Raw genomic sequence first — 25,304 nt, 5'->3', positions numbered from 1 at the left:
TTCTTTGGTCTTTTCATGGCACTAGCCTTGGAATGAGAATGTGCTTCCCATTCAGAGAACACAAATATGGAAAATGGAATATGAAATACATATGGAATCATAGAAGATGGTTTGAAGTACGAATATGACATTTTTTTTTCATTTATTGAGTAAACCTTTCTTTCCCTACTTATTAAAGTTCTACTGTGTTCTAAATTCTTATAAATGTGAAAACACATATATACACATACATATGTATACATGACTTTCTGAGATTCTGCTTTGGTTTTATGATTTTCAAATTCTTTAAGGACCAATGTACAGAGCTGAATTTAAAAAATACATTTATTCTCTTATCTCTAAAGACATCAATATATATCAAAATAAAGACCATACAAATTATGTTTGAATAATATGGTTATGTTTTGCAAAGGCAATTTTATTTACCTTTAGTAGACAATACTTCTATTATTGTGGGAGACCAACCTCCCATGTGACTAAATTAATTCTCCTGCTGGGTGATGTGGAGTCAGGCACCCATGCTACTAGACTGCCCCATTCTTCTAGGGTTCCATGATGTGTGTCTTCCTACAGCCCCATATGGGTGAAACTACGCTCACCTGTTCCTTTGTAATATAACCTCTTGCCCTGTTTAGGGTAGAATCTTCCATGGAAGTGCCTTGTGTGTGTCCCCTTCTCTTACTGTGCCCTTGGGTGTGATCTACCCAGATGTCAGTCAGCCTGCTGACAGTGGACATCATGAAGATAGACTCAGCCTCCTGAAACCTGACCCCTTGCCTCATTTGAATGGCTTCTCAATAAAAGGGGTCAGCACGTGCGGTGCTCTCTCTCTCTCTTCCTGTGGACCCTTAAGGTCAGAGGAGCCGTCACAACGACGCCAAAGAAAAAGGTATTTGTGTCTCTTGTGTGATTATTTTGTGCAGCCCAATTAGCCCAGTTCAACTGGAGTGACCCCTGAGCCTTTTAGTCGCGAGAACAGAAACCCGGCATATTATCAAGTAGGCTTTTTAAAAGAAGAAATAGTATAAGATTAGTAAGATTACCATTTTTTCAATGAAAATATTAAATATATTTACCCTCTTGGACATTATCTATATCTCCTGTGTAGTGTGACTCAAGACAAACAAACCATAACCAGAGAGTCAAATTATAAAGGTAATACCTCAGTGAAGAGGCCATATGCCTAGAAAAAGAAATTTCTCTGAATTTTATACATTAGTAAAGAAATAAGAAAATGTCATTTCTCTTTTCAATAGGATTTATTTATGTTTAATTAAAAGTAGCAAATGTTATGTAAGTCATTTTCTTAAGAACTTTATTTTGTACAACCATAATGGTTATCAAGCAACATTTATGGAATGTTCCCTGGGTCCATGATACAGAACTTTGTAACTACTGTAGCATCCTCTTTTCCAAGTTTAAACATGACTATGTACACTGAAGAAGCACAGCTGTACCTTGCAGAGTGGTCATCTGTGACAACCTGACATCAAGTGAGAAGCCTCATGAAGAATGTTGTCTTTTGTTGATTTTTTTACAGAATGGCACTTGTCTTTTTTGTGTGATTATCAAACCCATATTGATTTTTTTCAATTCATTTTTCCTTTGCTACCATGAAAACAAACCAGTTAAAACTAAGCAGTGTAGCAATATAACGAATCAAACACATATGATGTTATATCTTATATAGGATGTTTTAGGTGGTATGGATGTTTTATATTAGACATCTGTACTTAGCTTATTTTGGACAATAAAAAGAAGCATATCAGCTAAGCAAACTCAAAGATTATATTGGAGATTGATACACTGTTTTCACACACACACACACACACACACACACATACACAAATCTTGGGCTCATTTGTTTTTCAGGAGTTTGGTAGAATAGTTTACTGTTAAAAAGGTTTTGCTGTTTGCTGTTTTCCCCAGATTCCTTTTTTATGCATTTTTAGATAACAGAATAATATTGTTTCTGAAACATTATTACTTGGTTTGACGGGCTACAAGAGTGCAGGCTCACTTTGCCATTCTCCTCTTTGTGAACATTGATTATTTCTGTTTACTTTTCCAAACATGTGCTTATGCTAAAGATCCAAAACCTATAATGGGGAGTCACTGGTAATTATAAATATACAATGTTTTGTTAGGACAACGACTGATCTGAGGGATTGAAGTTTTGTTGCTAATGTAAGAGCTCTGACTATCCTGCTCAGCTGTACAGAGAAGTATTTGGGAATAGGGAAATGCATATTTCCAAAGAAACCATACTGCATGCTTATTTGACTGGTAGAATTTCTCTGGTTTGATGCATCACTGGTATTCAGGGTGGAATCGACATGCAGCTTCTTCAGCAAGCTTCTTACTCCATCAGGAGAGTCCAGCGATGTTACAGATGACTTATAGCCTGTCACTGCACATATCTCTCTATGCTCACTGCCAGGGAGGTTGCAAATTCTCTAGTCCAATGTTAGTCTTAAAACTGAAGGTGCTTTGCTTCAGATACCTGTCATACCTATAAAAAAGAAAATTTCAAAAAAAGAAAAAGAGGGAAAATTTGTGTTACAGGTTTTATAGTACTTTAAGAATTGTGTGAATTATTTATTTTTATATCTATTACAAATTTGTGTTTAAAATACAAATTGTTGGGCTGGGGCTGGGGCTCAGTGGTAGAGAGCTTGCCTAGCACATGTGAGTCACTGGATTCATTCCCTAGCAGCACACAAAAACACTAAATAACAAAGGTATTGTGTTATCTACAACTAAAAATATTTTTAAAAATACAAATTGTTGATAAGAACCATTACTAGTAAAGTGTATCAGTGATTATTTTATTTTGTGCAATGAAATTTCAGCACAGAAAATGGTTAAAGTATTTCACATTAATTTTTATCTGAAGTGACTTTTTTTAAAGACTTTTTTTTTTTTTTGGTGGTGGTGGTGCTGAGGATTGAACCCTGGGCCTTGTGCATGCGAAGCAAGCACTCTAACCAACTAAGCCATATCCCCAGCCCTGAAGTGACTTTTAAAAAACTTTTTATTAAGTAAATTTTAAAAGACCCCAAAATAGGTAAATTTCAAAAATTACCCCCTATATGCAAAGTGATCAACCATCTTAAAGTATTATTCACAATTCTGTTATTGTTCAATAATGCTTATTTACTGCTTATTAAGTGTCTGGTAGTTTTCCAGACCTGCTTCACCTCATTCAAAACACAGAAGAATCAAATGAGCAAGGTTAGAGGCAGAATTACTATGATGCTTAGAAAGCTTACTTGCCTGGGTACCTTCAAAAAAGAGGCCCTATCAGTATCTTTATGTGTTTATATACAGTCACACTGTCACTTAAGAACTGGACGTGTTCTGAGAAATGCATAGTTAGACATTTTTGTCATACTCACACAAACCTAGATGGTGGAGCCTATGCACATAGGCTGTATAGTGTAAAAGTGGTATAGCCTATTGCCCCAAGGGCCAGGATGAACAAAGCAACACTAGACTACATCTAGCACAAGAGAAATCAATCCAATCAAGGGAGTGAATGAGACTACTGCTGTCATAACATTGTATACTGTTTTATGATAAACTTTTTTTTATAAGTAGAAAGAGTGCCATCTAATTATAAAAACTATAATATTGTAAGTAAAGAAATCGATAACAGTTACTTATTACCAAGCATTATACACTGTGCATAATTATATGTATCTTGCTTTTATATAACTGGCAACCAAATAGGTTTGTTTAAACTGACATCACCACAAAGACATTGGTAATGTGTTATGATAGCCAAAACATCACTATGAAATTTTCAGCTCCATTATAATCTTAAGGGACCACTGTTGTATATTCAGTCCATCGTTGACCAGAAACAACATTACCTGACGCATGACTGTATTTTGTTAAGTTTGCAAAAATAAGATATTTCAACCACAACCAGTCTAGACAGCTGGCTCTTTCCATTTCAACTGTCTCTTAGTGATAATTTGTCCTCTTATTGTAACTATGGAGCAGCAGTAACCATTTCTATGATCTTAATAAAATAAATGACCATTAATAAAGGGTTGACCAGTATGTATTTTATGTGTTTTGCAATGTCATCCACGTATAGTTATATTTTTCTTGGTCATCTCAGTTTGGTATGTCTTCTAGGAATATTCTGAATATGGTTAATTCAGAGAACATTTAAGAGCAGGCATTCAGAGAAGACCCGAAAAGACCTGACATCTTCTGATTTAGATATGAAAGAGATTCAATAGAGGTTCCCCCATTTTTTTTAACCCAGGGGCACTTAACCACTGAGCCACATCTCCCCATTTATTTGGAGACAGGGTCTCACTAAGTTACTTAGGGCCTCATTAAGTTGCTGGGGCTGGCTTTGAACTTGCAGTCCTCCTGGCTCAGCCTCTTAAGTCACTGGGGTAAGAGATGTGTGCCACCATGCCTGGAAAAGTTTCTCCAAATTTTACAACAATCCTAAAAATTTCATATTACTAACAAAGAATTGACAATGTAAAAGAAACCTCAGTAAAAGAAAATTGTCAAAGAGAAAAATAGAAAGCAAATTTCCATAAAATATTTAGAGAATAGTCTAAATAATTTTTTCTATTCCTCCTACAGAAAATGCCATTACAAGATTCTCATCAAATGCAGAGACAATAAAAGAATAGGCAGGGCTTATTATCAGTGGCAGAGTGCTTGCCTAGCTCGTGGAGGCAGCACCACATAAAAATAAACATAAAATAAAGGCATGCTATCTAATTACAACTATAAAAAAAATTTTCAAAAAGAAGAGGCAATCAGTGTGTACACAACTAAATAAAGTAGAATATTGTACAGCTGTTAATATGATGTCATTTTCTCTACATTATATATATATGTGATATCTGAGAAATTTGTTAACACCTAACAATGTAGTTTTCATGATTTATTTTTCTTCTAAATTAATATATGGAGCTGGAACCAATTATATATTCATACTTTGCATTCCTTCCCTTAAAGAGGACTCTGCAAATTCAATTCAGATTCAGGTTCCAGAAGTCCTGGATCTGAGATATATGGTACTGTTATCCCTGTTTTAATTGAAGTTCAGAGAAGTCATGTGATTTTACAAAGTTCACCATTATTAAAAGGTGCAGCAGCCTTTCAAACCTGACTTTCCTTCCCAACACATTAGTAATGATGGTTAATTTAATGTGTCAACCATGGTGTAAATTGTCTGGTCAAATGGCAGCCTAGATGTTGCTTTGAAGATATTTTTAGATGAGATTAACATATCAGTCATTTGAACAAAGCAGATTGCCTTCCCTACTCTTAAGAGGGGCTTAAGAGAAACCACCAAAGTCCCATGAGGAAGAAAGAATTTTGCCTCCAAACTGCCTTTGGACCCAAGATGGCAAAATCGACTCTTCCTGACTTCTGTTCACCAGATGCCAGTAGTACCACCCAGTTGTGACAACCAGAATCAATCTTCAAGACACTTCCAAATATCCCCTGATGAGAGAAAGGAAAGGGGCAAAATAGCCTGCCTACCTGCTATGTAAGCGCCACTATGTTAGATTAGCTCTAAGCAATTATATATGCATATGTGATAGTATGTTGAGATGATCAACATTGAGGTAGCTTTGGACATTTCAGGAGAAGGCTGTTGATCACTTCGTAGGTTGAGTTAAGAGATAGTAGCCTAGGGTTGGGGTTGTGCCTCAGTGGCAGAACGCTTGCCTCGCACATGTGAGGCACTGGGTTCCATCCTCAGCATCACATAAAAATAAATAAACAAATATATTGTGACCATGTATAACTAAAAAAATATTTTTAAAAAACAGGTGGTAGGGCTGGGGTTGTGGATCTGTGGTAGAGTGCTCACCTAGCATGGGCAGGACCCAGGTTCGATCCTCAGCGCCACATAAAAATAAAATGCATTGTGTTGTGTCCATCTACACCAAAAAATAAATATTAAAAAAAGTCATTGTTTATTAAAAAAACAGGTGGTAGCCTAATATTCTGTAATTCTTATAAATAATTTTTTTCAGTTCTTATAAGAAAGAAGTGAAAAAATAGAGAAAGGTCAGAAAGATTGATAACTTCAAGCTCTTGGCAAGTGAGAGCTGAGGCAAATTGAGGGCAATCACAGGAATAGGAGAATAGACTTTTTTAAATTAAGAGGGACAGAATTTAGCTCTTACTCCAACAGAAATGAACCTTATCTAGAAAATGACTTTCAATTCATAAATCACCAACAACCAGGCTGGGATTGTGGCTCAGCGGTAGAGTGCTCCCCTAGCACGGGTGGGACCCGGGTTCGATTCTCAGCACCACATAAAAATAAAGGTATTGTGTTGTGTCCATCTACAACAAAAAAAATTCTTTCTCTCTCTCTAAAAATAAATAAATAAATAAGTCACCAACAAGCACCTGAGCTTAGTCCTGGGACATGGACACAGTCTACCATAGGAACCATGATGGGGACCCTAGGCTTCTTGATGCACAGGAATTTGTAGACATTTGCATGATTTTTCAGTACCTCTTGCCTTGCTAATACCAATACTAGGAAAATAATTTTCCCAGGGAATATTTTTTTGGTGGCAGGACAGAGTGGGAGTACGTTTATCTGAATGAATGTAGTCACGTTTATGTTCCTGTGGGTTCAATGACCCAAGGAAAAAAAAATACAGCAGTAGTCCAGTAGATGGTGCTGTATCTGCCTAATTCATCAAGCGTATGTGACCATGTCTTTCCCAGTAGAATATTTTCTTCAGTCCTTTGGATATAAGTTGAATTTAGCTATCCTTTAAGTTAAAGATATCTGCCAAATTAAACAGAATTTGCATTTATGTTAATCTTCACTTCTGATTCAAAACATGCATTCCTAATCAAGGTAACCTGGCTCAGGCCCAGAGGCACAAGAACATATTGTGTTCAAAACAAAAGGTTTTTCCTTTGTTTCAATTTTCATTAATGCCATAGTCAGGAGGCTTAATAACACTACTACTGGCACGCATAAGCAAAACTGATATAAAAATCTTTTAATGTTCATTTCTTCAATATCCTGCTGGCTGATAAAGTCAGATGTGTGTTTTGTTACTATCCATGGTAGTCTAAGATATTAAAAAAGACAGAGCTTAGGATATTAAAATGACTTATGGAATTCAGAAATATAATAATGTGCTCCAAAAGATAGCTTCATGAGTTGGAGTTCTAGTTTCATAGCATTCAGAAAGGTCAAATTTCTGAATATTACCCTGAATATATTCAGGATATCTGGCTTGTCTCATGTCAAAATGAGAAGTTCTAGGGCACATTTACACAATTATAATTGGAAAGTTATGAGATTCACAATCTACTGAAATTTATAATCCCATGGGGAGAAAAAGGATCCAAATATCCTTATCTTTTATAACTCGTGAAGTCAGTCTCCAATATGTGTGAGCCAAGAGGAAGAATCTCACTGCAGTTATTGTAAGTAGTATTTTTTTTTTTAAGAAAGAGAGACTCTTGTTGGCTCTCATTGGAGCTGGACTTACTTGTATAACAAAACAGATGAAGGACCCTTGAGGAGGATGGTAGTGACAGCAATGGGTAGAGGGTGGAGGAAGTTGCTACTCTACATAGATAACTCCATGTTCCACTTAAAACATGGTCAGAAAAAATGAAGACAAATAAAATAGTGTTGATGGTGACTCCAGTTAGGCAGAAAACAGACAAAACAGAAGTCAAAGAGAAGTAAAGAAAGTAGGGAGAGGGCTGGGGCTGTGGCTCAGTGGTAGCATGCGTGAGGCACTGGGTTGGATCCCCAGCACCACATTAAAAAACAAACAAACAAAAAAAAAAAAACCCTGAATAAACAAAATAAAGGTGTTGTGTCCATCTATAACTGAAAATATTTTCAAAAATGGGGGTGGGGGGGCAGGGAGAAGGGATATCTTCCAAACGTGTGAACCTTACTCTTGTGTGTTACCTACATGTACCTCAATGAAGCTATTAATAACATGATCATACATATTTCCCATCAAAATAATGGAGAGCATTTTAGTTAGTTTTCTATTATTACAACAAATATCCAAGATAATCAGTTTATGAAAAGAATAGCTTTATTTTGGCTCCCATTTTTGGGGGTCTCAGTCCATGATGTTTTGGTCTGGTTGCCTTTGGGCTTGTGGTGAGGGTGCATGGCGGAGCAAGCTCTTACCTCATGGTGTGAAAGCAAAAAAGAGAAGGAGGAAAAGAGTACTCTGCAGTGGAGTATTTGGAAAATGCTGTTTCAGAGATAAAAATAGCACATTTTGCTGTCACATTGAAAGGATTGTGAAGATGTAAAAACTTACCAAAAGGATCTACTTAATATCCTGAGAGTTAAGATTTTTGCTTAAACTTGGCTTCTTGGTACAGTTGTTTAGTTTTTGCCCTATCATTCTCCTAATTGAAACATCATCCGTATTGGGAAATAACTGTTTTGTTACTCCTGTAAAAGACAACAATAACACCCCAAAACACTTTATGAGACTTTTGAATCTTAAAGCACAAACTGAGGCAAAACATTAAACATTCTACATTGTAATTTTGTCTCCATTTTACAAAAGTACCCCAAATTCCCAAGAGGTATTTAAATTATTTTGTTTTCAAAATAAAACAAGAGATAACAGAGGGTCCATATTGTCTGTTTTTTTTAATTATACATGGATACAAATATCTTTGTTTATTTATTTTTTTATGTGGTGCTGAGGATAGAACCCAGTGCCTCACATGTGCGAGGCAAGCACTCTGCCACTGAGCCACAACCCCAGCCCCAGAAGGTCCATATTGTAAAAGCAGAATATACTTTTGTCTTCCTATGGCACCATTCAACTATAACCCTGCTCCTTACTTCCAACCTGAAATCTTTTTGCTCCATAACGTTAGGTATTTATTTTTATCCATTCCTAACATCAGTTGAAACTACTAGATTCCAAATTATCTTTTTCCAGCTAAGAAATGACATACATAGAACCCGGATTCAGAGACTCTCTAAATTTGTTGGATGATTGCAAAAAAAAAAAAAATCTTTTTTTAATAATCTAGATGATTATATGTAAGAAGGTTTATTAATTTAAAAACTACAAATAGTATAGTCAAGTTAACCTTCATCTTTCTAGAATAAAAGATGAAGGATATAACCAAGAAAGAGAAAAATGGAAATTGTTATTGAAATTTTATTTTAAATTTTTTTATTTTTGAAAGCCACAAATGTTATTAATTCAAACTTGTTGGTCATATGACCTTCAGTTTTATTTTAAAAACCATTTTAATGAAAAGTTTTCAATAAATTTTCCCATGTTTAATGGAAGCATTATACTATTCTAAAATTTTTCTTTCATAGAACAATAAATTTGAAAAAAAATAAAAAGGACCATGAAAGAATAACTTGACCTTGAATGGTAACACAATTTCAAATTTGTGTGACAATATAATGAAATGATATTATCACCTATGATTTCTTGAACTTCATTCTGATTCATAGCTGGTTTTACGGCTTTGTCCCTTGAAGTAGAGGATTTTGCCCCTGTCAGGCTATGTGTGGCCATGTATTCGTTTGTGTAAAGTACTTGCATTAAATCATTAATAAACTTCTGAGGCTTGCTCTTATTACAACGGGCAATCTGCCATTTTTCAATCTTGAACTAAAAAAGTAAGAAATAATAGTCGAAGTTAGAAAAAGAAAAATGGTATCTGGAGAAATATATTACTAATTAAGATGTGCCAGCAAACAATATCAACATTATTTAAGGTGACATATTATACTTTAGTATATGCTTTACACTTCAAGGGTTAGAGTTTAATGTTATCTTTGAGATAATTCTCAGTATTTATGAGATATTTGTTCCAGGGTTCATGTAAATTCTTGTCATGTAATCTGGATTTGGTGCTTCAAGGATCAATCCTATCCTCAGCACTGCATACCAAGTGTGGTAAGCAGAATAATGGTCTCTGAAGATCACAGCCTAATCCCTGTACTGTGACTATATTACCTCACAGTACAAAAGCAATTTTGTAAGATGTGATTAAAGGTAAGTACTTTGAGATGGGAAATTATCCTGGATTGCTCGTGTGAGCTTAATCTACTCATACAAGTACTTAAAAACAGAAGAGGGAGGCAGAAGAGTGGGTCAGAAAAGAGAGACACAAAAAAGAGGAAAGATTCAGAAAGAGAGACTTATGTGTCATGGCTGGCTCTGTAGGTAGGAGAAGTGGGCCATGACCCCAAGGGGTGTGATTGCCTCTAGCTGTGGGAATGGCCTTTAGTTTAGAGCCAGCAAGAAAATGGGAAATTCAGTTCTACATACAAGAAACTAAGTCCTGCAACACAAATGAACAGGAAACAGATTCTCCTTTACAGTCTTCAGGAATGTTCCTGCTGACCTCTGATTTTAGTTCAGTGAAGCCTGTTCCAGATTTTGGACCTACAAAAATATGAGATACTAAATTTATGTTATTTGAAGTCACTAAATTGTGTTAATCTGTTAATAGCAATAGGAAATTGGTATACTATGACTCAAATATTCTGAATGTTAGATTGTTAATATTTCATTATCCCCTTTGAAGGCATAATTTCCAAGGCTGATCTGTGATTTTAACAAAACCTTATCTTTTTGGGTTTCTGATTTTTGATTAAGAGAAACTGCAAAAAAAAAAAAAAAGAAATAAAATAAAAAAGGAATTGTGATCCTCCAGCGCACAGAGACTGAAATTTATCTTCTCTCAATTATATAAAATTTTATAACTGTTGATGCCTAAGTATCCTCCTGTTATTGGTTTTAGAATGTAATAGCTTAAAAACTTGATCATTTTTCTACAATTTGACTTTAGTTTTTTACACTGGGTATTTGCTTTCAGAAATTAATTTTCATTGCATAGATAAAATAGTTCAATATAATAAGAATATTAAGGTTATGTCCTAAACTTACCTAAAAACTTATCTGATACAACAATGATCATTTCTGCCTTTATTTTAATTTTTGCATTTAACTATTTTCCAGAGAACGACAGGGCAAGTATTCCAACTGACCTGCTTCTCTTCAGGATGATGCTCCTCCTCAGCCTTCAAGGAAACTGGTGAACTAGAATTAGAATTGGAATTACTGCCTGTTGAGGCAAATGAATCTGGTGAGGAGTTATTTGTTGCTCTCCAGAGAGTGGACGCAGATGTGGACATGGTCCCTCCACCCTTAAGCAAGGTTTCCGCCATGCTAACCAATTCTTCAAACTGGGTGACTGCTTGTGGTAACACTGGAATGGCAAGAGAAAGTAGCATTTTACAAACATGTTCATAAGGGTGCATATTTACATATTTTTATTCTGTATATGTGCACAGAACTATGAGGAATAAATTGTTAATATTTTCTACCTTTGGTAAATAAACATAGTGGAGAGGGTGAAACATTGATTTTTTTATTATTAAATAACTTAATAATTGTTTAATAATAATAAATCAATTTTAAAACAATTTGGTCATTGTATTTAAGTGTATGTGTATTACTTTGAAGCTAAAAAGTTGATACTTAAAAAGTTGATTCTTTTTTTCTATATTTGAAGGTGTTGAATCTGTCATTTGGAGACGTTTCTGATTCTATTATCAATCACCTTCTGGAAGTTCACACTAGGCCAGTTTAAATGCCAAGATAAAATCAACAAATTCTTACAGATTCAAATAAATTTTCCACAACCTTTGTGTATGGTCCACCACCACAGTCAAATTCTATCAAATTAATAAAAATACACTGCTGCAATTCAAATCTATGTTGTCATGTATTAAAGACGAATTTTGCTAATCAACTGAATATTCACTTTGTCCCTTTTTGTTTGTATTGGAAACTTACACATTCAAAGTTTTCATGCTTCCATGTAAAATGGTCTTCTCTGTTGTTATATCTAGTTTGTTTCCTAAGGACAAATAACATGTTGTTGGAGTTGGAAGAGATCTTGAACCCTGTCTAATTATATTCCTCAATCAAATGTCAAGGGCACTGCTTGCTGGAGAAGTGAAAGAGACTCTGAAACAAACTGAAATAATCTTTCTCTCTTCTCTCTTCTCTCTCTCTCTCTCTCTCTCTCTCTCTCCTTTCTTAGGTATTTTTCTTAAGCATATTATTGAGCTATACTCTTTAGAATAATTTATGACAAATCAAAATTAATACATCTTGTACTATATTAATAGGCAACTCTACTAAAGAAGAATTTATAGTTTCTTATTCTTTCAATAAATATTCACTAAGCATCTCTTATGGTGCCAGACACTTATTCAATCAGTGATTATTTATTGAGCATTTAATAATATTAAATATTTACCTAACTTTTTCTCTGTGCCACAAACTATTCTGAGAATTCCTGTGATGTTCACTCAATCAATCCTCATTGCAGAAGAGGTCAATTAGAGGATAAGTAACTTGTCCAGAAGAGCCAGATTCAGACTGTCAGTACCCACATCCATGTTTTACAGACTCTCAATATTTGCCAACCACTATGTGAAGTGCTAGGGGAAAAAACTGGGAGCAAAACCAGATGTGACCCTTGCCCTTTTGGAGCTCAGAGTATGGTAGATAATCTTTCTCTCTTCTCTCTCTCTCTCTCTCTCTCTCTCCCTCTCTCTTTCTCTCCTTTCTTATGTATTTTTTCTTAAGCATATTATTGAGCTATACTCTTTAGAATAATTTATGACAAATCAAAATTAATACATCTTGTACTATATTAATAGGCAACTCTACTAAATATGGTGGAGTGGGGTGAAGGGGAGGACATTATTCACATAGCCATGCAGTACAGTAAGAATTTTGTCTTGCTCAAAGAGGGTCTGGCCTTTGTGCCAACTCCTAGATGGTAACTTCTAAACCCTTTGGGGTTTCCTGAAGGATAGATTTATCTTTGTTAATCATGGTGAGCACCTGGGACCACACCTGGTAGTTTATGCTAATAAGGTAATTCAGAGTAAAGTCTTTTGTACCCAATATCCAGAGGGTGGAAGCTGACCACAACTAGAAATCTAGAAAGATCCACCATATAATTTAGAGACTGAATTCAAGCATGTGGACAATCAATCAGTCATGCCCATATGAAGCCTCATTCAAAACTTTGGATATCAGAATTCCAATGAGCTTCCTGAAGGAGCATTACTGTCTGCATATGGTCACACATAGATCCAGGAGGGTAAGACTTCCTGAGGACAACAGAACTCCATATTTAAAAAACCTCCTAGATTCTACCCTCCTCATATTCTAATTTGTGTCCTTTACTTTGTAATACAATCATGACTTTAAATAGGCTTCAGTGAGCTCTATGAATTTTTCTATCAAATTATTAAATGTGAGGGTGGTATTAGGAAATCCCCAAGTTTGTACTTGGTGACAGAAGTCTTGGGCAGATTTGGCAGTTTGGAGGACAGTGCCCTTGACCTTGCAATTGGACTAACTTGTACATGCAAAGAAATAAAAATTATAATTCTGAAGTTACGCAAAGAGGCATTGATCTGAGAGCTAAAGACCCAAAAGGAATTAAAGAGCTGAAGAGAATGAGGGGAGGTCATTATAGGCACAGAAAATGCATGATCTGTATTTGAAGAACTGAAAGAAGGCTAAAGCTATAATGTCAAGACAAAAAGGGAATTTGGTTTAATATTTGAAGATTTATTTTGGTTGTTGTATGAATAAGCAATTAATTCCTTTTTGTCAATGACTATATTCCATTACTTCACAATTAATACTCTGCAACAAATGCATCTAATCATCTATTGATTAATTATTTACCATTGATACATAATTTTAATTGTTCCCTAATAGTCTAAGATATTGATGTTATATAATTTACTTAAATGCTCCATTTTTGCTTCTTGGAGATTAGGTTGCTTCCAATTTTTCTTTATTACAAATAAAACTCTGACCAGCCTTCTAGCACATACATCTTCATGTGCATCTCTGATCATGTCAATTCTAGACATTTCTCAAAGCATTATATTAGGGTCAAGAGGTATAAATAAATGTTTTCAAGATTCATTTAGTTAACAAATTCTCTTCAGAAAGACTTTTTCTGATTTACATTTCCATTAAAAATGTAAGACATTGGCCATTTCACTGTACCACTAACAACAGGCTTTAGTCATTAACAATAATCTTCACTTTTTGAGAGGTTAAAGTCTTAGTACAATTTAAGTTGTAATTATTTAATTATTGTTAAGTTAAATATGTATTTATTTGGTTTTTTTTGAGTGTTTGAATTTCTTTTAAGAATTACCTATGATACTATTGGCACCAGTACGTTTTTGTATTTTTTAAAAACTTACTTGGCCTATGTAAAATGCTTACAAGACTGCCTGCTGTACAATGTATAAGTTATTGCTGTTAACTCCTTTGTATATTAGCAATTTAATTATTTGTATGTTAGCATTATTTGTATATTAGCATTCTAATCTTTTATTTGTACGAAATTGTGATTACCTTTCTCAGAATGTTTCTTTTTAATGTTATCACATTTTAAAAGCATACACAAAAGCCTAGTGTGACAGTGTGCACCTCTGTAGTCCAAATCACTTGGAGTCTGAGGCAGGAGGATCCCTTAGGCCCAAGACTGTGAAGCCAGGCTAGACAACATAGGGAGACCCTGCCTTTAAAATTAAATAAATAAATGTGTGTGCACACGCCCAGTTTGAGTCTTTATTCTAGTTAAAAGTAGTGATATTTTCTTAGTATATTGTCATTTTATGCTTGAAAATTATTCAAATATTCATTCATATATTGAATAATTGTAACATATTTTTAGAAATGTTTTCTCCCCACATATATATTTTAAACTTTTAATGGAAAAATTTAAACACAGACAAAAAATGGTAAAATACCCTAGTTTCTGCTCAAGTGAAGCCAATCTTGTTCTATCTTCCCAACTACTTTCTTCCCAAGATTACTTGATTCGAGTCACACGTATCATCTCATTTTATTTGTAAATATTAGTATCTATAGATATTCATTCCATTTATAAGTATGTATTTCTAAAAGGTGAAAAATTAAAAAAATATAACTGTAACACCACTGCCACAGTAAGAAATAATTAAAAGTAATTCTTTAAAAAAACCTGGTCAATGTTTAAATTTCTCTGCCAAGTTGGTTTTGTTTTTGTTTTTTAACAGTTTGAATCAGGACCCAATAAAGACTGTGCATTACAATTATTTGCTGTTTCATAGGAACTATAGGTTTCCTCTCCCTCTCCTAGTTTTCTCCCTTGAAATTTATTAGTTTAAAAAACTGAGTCATTTGCTTGGAGGATTTCACTTGGTCTGGATTTTGCTGATTTTACAGCTAAGTAGGCATTTAACATATTCTTCTGTTCTTTGTATTTGATATAGATTAATAGTTAGATCTGAAGTCTTATTAGATTCAAGTAGTGCTTTCATTTCCATCAGGTTGCATTTAATGCGTGGTTAGCTCTTTTATGATATTATAAGCCACAATGATCACTGCTTAGGTTCATTATGTCATAAGAAGTCCCCGAATGGTGATATTCTAATTATTTCACTTTTTGCTAACTAGCTGAAATTCTTTTAAAAAGGGAAGCTCCCTCTTACCAACTATTTGGTCACTCAGAGGTTCATTTCATATAGTAATGACAGGATAAATGCTTCATTTTGGGGGTCTGTATTTGACAGTTTTCAAAGTAATTAGTTGCTTTTTTCAGATGACTATTAGATTATGAATTCATACGCTTAAACATGTACAATATGTTTCTACCTATTGTGATTATCATTCTTTTTTATTTTATTTTAATTTTTACATTTGTTCTAATTAGTGTGGTTATCATTCTTTTTGATGCTCAATCTGCACTTCTTTGGTTAGTAGGAAGCTCTTCTAGTTAACACAATCACAGTCTTTGTTATACTTCCTCACTGGTATGGCAAGATGTTCCTATTTCCTGTTCAAAGCCCCTGACAAGGCTCATGTGGTGTATTCCATGCAGATATCAAATCAGCCTTTTCTTCAAGGATCTTGAGTTTCTTTTAGTGGGAAATAATGCTATAAGACTACATCCAGGTGCTAGAAATGTCCTTTGCTATTGAGTTCTTGTTTCTAGTCCTATTTAGTGAATAGTATTAGGAAATATATGATGTTACATTTTTAAAGACAAAGCTCATCAACTCTTCAAACAAGTACTTCCCATTCAAATTCAGAATGTGTAGTTTTTATTTAAACTGCATAGGCATGTTTTCATGTGCTACTTGGTGCAAAATGAGAACCTAACTTGGAATATCAGTTTTTCCAACACCATTTGCTGAATAATCAATGATTTTCCTCATTGACTTGCAGGGCTCACTATATAGCTACATTTGCAGGATCCAGTGCAACATGAATATGCAGAGACCCTTGCTCAAAACTTCTTAAGAACTTTTAAAAAAATTTTTATTAGTTATTGATGAATCTTTATTAATTTATTTGTTTATATATGGTGCTGAGAATTGAACCCAGTGCCTCACACATGATAGGCACCACTTAGCCACAACCCAGCTCAAAAACTTCTTAAGAATTTTAAGAGGATGACAATAAAACCTTAGACCAGTAAAAGCAGGGCCCTGTGTGACTACATGATTCATATACCCAGGAAGGTGGCCTCGCTGACTTGCAAACATAATAATAGCAAATTTTTATAAAGTACTCTCTATGTCCTTAACTCTATTCTGAATGATTAACCTGTCACCAGGTGACACATTTCAGAGATGAGGACACTCTCTTCTCTAAAATGGCACAGAGCTGTTGAACAACTTACACAATACCGGTCAGTATGTGGTAGGGCTAGGGCTTGAACCTACATGCTGCCTCCCAAATCCATAGTATTTATCTCTGTGTCATGTTGCCTCTAGGACTTTTATCATATATTGGGTTCTGTTGGAGGGGATATGCATTGTTCTCCATAGATCTGCTAACTCTTGGACTTTTAATCATTGGATAATAGGCTCCGCCCACTACTAGCTCTGTAACCTTGGCAAGCTAACTCCTCTATTTCTCAATTTCTTAATCTCTAAAATAGAAACTACTCACAAGGGTGAGAGATAAGACTCAGAACAGTCTGATACCTAGCAAGTATTGTATAAGATTCACTTATTATACAATTTAATATGGACACATTTTGTACTCGTACTTTTTTCTTAGAATGTTCATAATTGATCTTGCCTATTTATTCCTTCAGATTAACTTTATTTATTTATTTATTTATTTATTTATTTATTTATTTATTCATTCATTCATTCATTCATTCCAGTACTGAAGATTGAATCCATGGGCACCTTATCATTGAGCAACATCCCCAGCCCTTTATATTTGGAGACAAGATCTCGTTAAATTGGCAGGCTGGCCTTGAGCTTGCCATATTCCCGTCTTAGCCTCCCAGTGCCTGGAATTACAGGTGTGTGTCACTGTGCCCAGCTCAGTTTAACTTTAGAATAAAATTTGTCAATTATTAAAAGACAGAAGGGGCTGGCGCTGTAGCTCAGCCGTAGAGCATGCACCTAGCATGTGTGAGGCTCTGGGTTTGATCCCAACACCACCTAAAAATAAATAAATAAATAAATAAAATAAAGATGTTGTGTCCAACTACAACTAAACAAATATATATAAAAAAAAGAATGGATTTGATTTAAAAAAAAAAGACAGAACCAAAACAGCCACTGGTATTTTGATTGTGACTGCATTCAAACTACTAGTTATTTTGGGATGAGCTGGCAACTTTTCTTCCCACCTATAAATGTGGCATGTCTCTCCATTTATTTAGGTTTCTTCATTTCTCAGTTTTTACATTTTTCTTCACAGATTCCCACACATTTCTTGCTAGGGTAATTAGTCAATATTTTATAGTTGTTTGTAATTAATGTGAATATATTTTCTTTTCCTTCTTTTAGGAAAATAGCTGATAATTTCTGATATATAAGGAAATTACTGATTTTTTTAAAACGGTAGATACTAGATATTTGGCATCTTTTATGTATCAAGGATTTGTTACTTTTAAAATAAAAATAGGCTTATAAGAGCAGTGGTCCTCTGCCTTATCACTCGCCATTCATGATTTTCACTCCTAGACACTTTCACTTCCCATTCATTTACCCTTTTTTCTGGTATTTGCCCCTTCATTGTCTTAAATAATAATATGCATGTACAACTATTTCTCATTTTTTTTCAGATTCAGAAAATTATTTGCTGACTTTCAGCTATGTAATATGACAAGGTAGCTCTTCTTTGATTTCTCTATTATCTACAAAACAAAAACAAACAAACAAAACCCCCACAAAACCCTCCAACAAACATAAGCAAAAACAAAAACACCCAAAACCCCACAGGCACAGTACTCACATGCAAACATACCCACACTTTTCTCCTTCTCCATCATCCTTGAATATTATAACAGGATTGCTAGTTCAACCAATATTGCACTTATGTTATTATAGTAATGTAAATATTATTCACAATTCCTTTTCTTTATGTTTTGCCCTGAAGTCAATAATTGTCTTATGTTAATAGTTTGTTTAATATTTTTATTGCTTCTTTCACTAACACATCTCATAAGTCCCCACCAATATCCTTGTGATGTGTTTGGATTCATCATGTCATCCATTTTTTTCTTGGAAATCTTGCTTCTGGAACCCTATATACCTGGGTTAGCTGTATGCTTGTCATCCTGGGCCTTCCCTGTGTCTCTCCTGAAATGGATCACCTGTTTTCTGGTTACTGTCTTTCTCTTTATAGGTTTGTTATCTCATTTTGGAGAAGCACAATCTGTATTTTTAGATTCTATAAAAGAAATCATGGGAAGCACATTTTTGAGGTTTTGTTAAGTGTGAAAATATTATTGCCCTTCTTTGACATTCAGTCAGTAATTACACTGGGTTAGAATTCTAGGTTTAAATCATCTCCTTTCAGAATTTTGAAGGCATTGCTTAATTATCTTGGAGCTTCCAGTTTTGCTATTAAAAAGTCCAGTGCCATTCAGATTCCCAGTGCTTGGTTTGTGACATGCTTGTTCTCTTCTTTGCTTTTGCTGTTCTGAAATTTCACAATGTTATGCTTTAGAGCGAGTCCATTTTCCTCTGTTAGATTGGGATTTTAGAAAAATGTTTTAAACACTTAGCAAATAAACTTATCTGCATTTCTAGTGGCATCTTTTTTATTGGTTCTCTTTTAGTTATATATAACATTAAGATTTGTTTTGATATAATTATAAAAGCATGGAACATATTTTGCTCTAATCCAGTCCCCAGTATTTCCCCCTTTCCTTCCCTCCTCTCTTTCTCTGTCCCTTCCTTTGGTGCTATCTTTTGACCTAGAAATTTGTGCTCTTTAGTTTATTGTATTGTGGGTTTTTTGGTTTTGGTGTTGGGTTTTTGGTACTACATGCTGAGCAAGTGCTCCTTCACTGAGTTACACCCCACCCCTATTTTTGTTTTATTTTGAGACAGGGTCTTGCTAAATTGCCCAGGCTGGCCTAGAACTTGAGATTCTCTTGAGTAGCTGAGATTACAGGCATGAAGCACTACACCTGGCTTGGTTTCTTAAAAGTATCTTCTCCCTCTGTTCTCTTTTAGGAACTTTTCTCTTTGGATGTTAGGACTCTTGGACTATTTTTCTAATCTTTTATATTTTCCTTTGTCTTCTTGCTCTAATGTCTACAACACGTTTTTTAATATTTGTTTATTTATTTATTTTTTAGTTTTTGGTGGACACAACATCTTTGTTTGTATGTGGTGCTGAGGATCGAACCCGGGCCGTTTTTAACTTTAACTTCCAGACATTCTATTGAATTTCTAGGTTTCCCCACCACCACCTTGTTTTCTGAATATTCTTTTTTAGAAGTACCCTCCTCTTGTTTCATGGATGCACTCTTTTTTTTTTCTTAGTGGAGTTTTATTCTGCTACCTGCCTTCTTAAAACATGGATTTTCTCAAATAATCACATCCCCTTTTCCAATTCTCCATTGTCCCTCAGTTCACAGCTTTGGTTCAACATCTCCTGAGAGAAAATCTTTGTTTTTTGATACAGTGAAGAAGTGATAGTTGAAGGCTACAGTGGAAGGATGTGCTTGTGGATTTATGGTCTGAAAGGGTGTTTATGTAGGTTTTTCAGTGTTTCCCCTCATTTTCACACTACCATAAGCCTTTTCACAGATATAATTTCTGCAGCTTTTTGCAGTTCTATGATATGCTTTGGATTATTTCTTTGTAATTTCTCTACCTTTCCCCTGTCCCCACACCACAGACCTAAAAGTTCAGTTTTTTTCCCACATAAAGTCAGTCACCATTTATCCATCTACTTTTCAGCTTCTAAAATTTTATTGGCATTTTAAAAAATGTGTTATGATCTTCTCTTGACTTCTCTTGGTTCTTGTGCTTTTGCACGTTTGCAATATATTTTTTGTTAGGGTTTCAAGACAGGAGGGAAATTCAATCATACTTAAATGAAGCTGAACAAAACTTCCTGCTTTCTGTTTTTGTTTTGTTTCAGTGCTAGGGATTGAACATGGGACCTCATGCACACTAGGCTAGTGCTTTACCACTGAGCTACATCCCCAGCCCAAAACGTACTGATTTTTGATTCTTAACTGAAATCTCATTAGTTACAAGAGTTGTGTTTTTGACTGATTCTTTGTGTTTCCTAGGTGTACATTTATTTTTGATAAATAACAACTTAATACCCTCTTATGTGATAGATAATATCACTCACTTCCTTTCACATATTGTGCTGATCAGTTCTCATCCACAAGATTATGTTTCAACTGTTTAGCACACACACATTTCCCATTTAGACTGTATAGAACAGCACAATAACATTTATATGCTGACATTTTTCTTATTAGGCTTCATAAACAAAGAAGTAGCCCTGATTTTAGTCCAAAGTTATTGGGAACATTATTGCAAACAAGATAACTAGTGTACAGTCTTCTCTCAGAGACTGAACATATTATATAATTATACGAAATGAACTTATTATATAATTTACTTCATTATTTTTTTTAATGTTTTTTTTTTACTATCTCCCCCTTATACACACACACACACACACACACACACAAGCATAAGGTCAATGAAAGCAGGAATCTTAGCTGGGCATAGTGGTCCATGCCTGTAATCCGAGCTACTCAGGAGGCTGAGGCAGCAGGATCATGAGTTCAAGGCCAGTGTTAGGAACTTAGTGAGACCCTGTCTTAAAATAAAATGAAAAGATCTGGGATGTATCAGTTATAAAGAGTCCCCATGTAAAAAGAAAGAAAGAAAACAGAAATATTTGTTTCTTCATTCATTTTCCCAGTAGTGCACAGGACCTAAACATAGTAAGGATTTTATAATATTTATTGATGAATAAATACATGAATGAACACTGGAGCATCTGTAGGCCCTCTGACTTTTCCAGTTGCCTGAAGTCCAGCCAAGAACAACTTTACTACTTTGTTTATAAGTTTACATTACAGGCAGTAGAGGGGGCTAGAGAGACAGTATTAAATATGTAATAGGTTATATAGACTTAAAAGTGCCCTGGGAAACAAAGCAGGAGAGGAGGATTAAAAAACACTGGAAGGGGCTAGGGTTGTAGCTCAATGGTAGAGTGCTTGCCTAGTTTGTGTGAGGCACTGGATTCATTCCTCAGCACCACATAAAAATAAATTAAAAAATAAAGATATGTGTCCATCTACAACTAAAGAATTAAAAAGAAAAGAAAAACATTGGGAAAAGAGAGGTTGAAATTTTAGATGGTGGGAGTCAAGGAAAATATGAATTTGGAGTGAAGGCCTAAAGTGAGTGAGGGTTCAAGCCATGTTGATACATGGAAAGAATCTTGTAGGCAATAGGAAAGAGCAAGTATAAAGACACTTGAAGTTAAGATCATGTCTGATGTCTTTAAAGGGAAAGCAAGTGGGCCAGTGTGTCCTGAGGACAGCAACAGAGAAGAGCAGCAGAACACAAAGCCAGAGAGGGAAGGGAAGGGAGATAACCAGATCATGGTTATGATTCCAAGATCATAAAAAGGACTCTAGTTCTTACCATGAGTAAGGAGGTAATTCACTGGAGGATTTTAAGCAAAGGAGTGACACAAAAACAGATTTATAATTTACAGTTTTATTCTTACTGCTGGGTTGAGGATACAGTGCCCAGGAGCAAGAGCAGAAGTAGGGACACCAAAATAATCTGAATGAGAGATAATGGTGCTTCAGACCAGACTGCCAACAGCAGTGGTGGTAAAAGGATTGAGCTCCAGATATATATTAAAGGTAAAAACAGTAAAATTTGCTGATGAACTGAATTGAGATGTAAAAGACATAGAAATAGAGGATTACATCATGGTTTTTGGCTTGAGGAACTGAAACAGTGGAGTTAGCATTGACTAAGAGGAAGAAGAAAGAAAGAGGATGAAGGTCAGGAATGTGCTATGAGATGCATTAGTCTGAGATGGTTATCAGTCACGGCAAGTAGGCAGTTAGACAACGAGTTGGAGAGGTCCAGGCAGGAGACAGAAATCTGAGAATCCTAGCCTGTAGATGAATTTTAATACCACATGATTGGATAGGATTACATAGGGAGTGAACACAGATGAAAAGGAAAGAAATCTAAGGGCGGAGACCGGAATGTTATCAAATATTTAGTGGGTAGGATGATGAACCAGTCAACAGTCTAAGGTGGAAATACAAGGAATGCAGAAGGAAAACCGTGGCATCTTGGAAGCCAAATGAAGAAATCTTTTCAAGGAAAGAGAGTTGCCCAATTGTGTCAAAGTGCTGGTAACAGAGCACTGAAGATGGCAGTTGAGAAATGACCACTGGGTTGGCAATGTAGAATGTTATGGATTGAACTGTGTCTCCCTTGAAAAGGTATGTTGGAGTCCTAACCCCCATATCTCAGAATATGACTTTATTTGAAATAGAGTTTATACAGATGGAATCAATATGAATGGTGACCTTAGAGGGAATCAATATGAATGGTGACCTTAGAGGGAATCAATATGAATGGTACCTTCAAGAGGAGCATGGTCCTGCTGGAAACTTGATTTTGGAATTCTAGCTTTCAAAACTGTAGGAAAACACATTTCTTTTGTTTTAGCCATCTGGTCTGAGGTACTTTGTCACTGCAGCCCTAACAAATGAATACATGAAGGACATGGTAGATCAGAGAAGAGAAATATAATGGAATTGAAAGAGTCTGATTTAAATGGGATTCCAAAATAACAAAAGAGGGGAAGAAGACAGCATGGATAGTGAAACTTCTTAAGAAGTTTTTCTATAAAGGAAAAGAGAGAAATAACTCAGAAGGTAGAGAAACAAATGGCCTAAAATAGGGTTTTATCTTTTAATGAATTAATTTTTTTGAAGAGCCAAGGATTGAACCCAGGAACTAGCTAGCACCTGCTGGACAAGCGCTTTACCATTCAGCTACATCCCAGACCTTTTTATTTTTTTATTTTGAGACAGTGTCTTGCTAAATTGTCCAGAAGGCTGGCTTGAACTTATGATTCTCCTGCCTCAGCCTCCTGAGTAGCTGGTATTACAGGTGTGTGCAACTGTGCCCAGCAAGGTGCTTTGTTTTTTGCTTTAAATGGGAGAAATATTAGTATTTCAAATAATAGTAGAAATGATCCATTAGAGAATGAAGACTTGATTTTGCAGGACAGAGGGACAGAAGCTCAGGGAAATGCACTCGTACACTGGTGGAGAAACTGTCTTTAGTTGCCTCCAAGGATGGCTCATTCATGAATAACAAGAAAGGATGGAGCATAAAAGGATGGGTGCTGGGAGATGATGGTCTCCTCATATTCTCCTATTTCTCAATGAAGTAGGAAGCAAAGTCATCAAATGAAAGTGAGAATAAGGGAGGAGGTGTGGAGAGTTGGCAGTGAGGAGAAAAAGAAATAGCAATCTGGGAGTGTGGGAGAGAGAGAACTGGTTATAGTAAACGATTCTTTTCATCTGTTATTGAGCCTGATTTGGTACTCATGAATTAAAATTTTCTCACAAATATTTATAACAAGAATTGGTCTTAATTTTCTTTTTCAGGTTATGTTGTTAATAAAAACCTCGATAATAAAAATAATAACTGCGATTACCGAGTCTTGTGCCAAGCACTGAGTAAAGCAGTTCTCCAAATCATCTCATTTAATCCTCCTAGCAACAAGGAAATCATATATTGTCCCCTTTTTGTAGAAGAGGAACTGAAGCTGGGGCTGAGGTCACAGTAAAGTGACATGGCTAAAGTCATAAAGCTAGTAAAGCAGAGTTGAGATTCAAACCAAAGTGTGTACTCCAAAATCGATGCTCTTAAGCAGTTCTTCTAACTTTATAAACTAGCTTTTATCTCATTCTATATTCTGTGACAGAATTTAGGGGATTATCTCTACATTGAAAAGCACAAAAACTTCAACAGGAGAAAGTTGCAAAAATGCAATATTCAAAGTGAAGAAATTACAAGAGGGGCTGGAATTGTAGCTCAATGGCAGAGTGCTTGCCTAGCACATGTGAGGCGCTGGGTTCCATCCTCAGCACCACATAATAAATAAATAAATAAATAGGGGCTGAGGTTGTGGCTCAGTGGTAGAGCACTTGCCTGGCATGTGTGAAGTACTGGCTTCAATTCTCAGCACCACATATAAATAAATAAAAAATCCACTGACAACTAAAAAAATGTTTAATGAATAAATAAAAGGAATGCTGTCTATCTACAACTACAAAATTTTTTGAAATATCTTTTTTTTAGCTGTAGATGGACACAATACCTTTATTTTGTTTATTTATTTTTATGTGGTGCTGAGGATGGAACCCAGTACCTTGCATGTGCAAGGCAAGCGCTCCACCGCTGAGTCATAACCCCAGTACCCCCCCAATTTTTTAAAATTACAATAAAATGGCTTGTTAATGAAATAAACATATTTCCATTCACATGTAGCTATTTCTACTAAAATCTAAGCCTTAAATTTAACAAACATTCTTAGGAAAATCTGTAACCTAATACTTTCTTCTCTCAATCTCCAATCTCATTCATCACCATATTCTGTCATTTTTGTCTCCAAATATATCATGAAACTGTCCTCTTTTTTCCCACACCATTGCCCTAGGGTAGGCTGCTACTAGGTTAGTCTGGATGACTATAATTGCTTTCTGGTGACTCTTCTTAACTTTCTTTCTTATACCACTTGTACCCATTCTATACACAGCAGCTGGAGGTATCTATTTTCAAAATGTTTGGAGCGTTTACTGGTTTATAACACAATGCTGCCCAGCATTGGATTAATTGTTAAATATTCAGAAGTGCATAGTGCTTACACAGGGAAACTATC

General features: G+C 35.2%; 1 protein-coding gene across 4 annotated transcripts in view; it reads right to left on the bottom strand.

Moving 5' to 3' along the window:
* Positions 1-1,823: 1,823 nt before the first annotated feature.
* The window catches only part of Bend6 (BEN domain containing 6), a 61,567-nt gene continuing 38,086 nt past the window's right edge, over positions 1,824-25,304 (bottom strand). For 2 of the 4 annotated variants that reach the window (XM_048805567.1, XM_015487950.2), the window contains exons 4-7: positions 11,036-11,256; positions 9,458-9,650; positions 8,319-8,455; positions 1,824-2,512 (exon numbers count right to left, since the gene is read on the bottom strand). In XM_048805567.1, the coding sequence (XP_048661524.1) occupies positions 8,328-8,455; positions 9,458-9,650; positions 11,036-11,256 (542 nt within the window). In that variant the 3' untranslated portion in view covers positions 1,824-2,512; positions 8,319-8,327. Of the gene's footprint in view, positions 2,513-8,318; positions 8,456-9,457; positions 9,651-11,035; positions 11,257-11,846; positions 11,911-25,304 lie in introns of those variants that run through there. The other 2 variants (XM_048805568.1, XM_048805569.1) reach the window with 2 other exon arrangements.

The sequence above is a fragment of the Marmota marmota genome, unplaced genomic scaffold, assembly GCF_001458135.2.
Source record: "Marmota marmota marmota unplaced genomic scaffold, marMar, whole genome shotgun sequence".
NCBI classification, from domain to species: Eukaryota; Metazoa; Chordata; class Mammalia; order Rodentia; family Sciuridae; genus Marmota; species Marmota marmota.
This window is presented reverse-complemented; position numbering and strand designations above follow the sequence as displayed.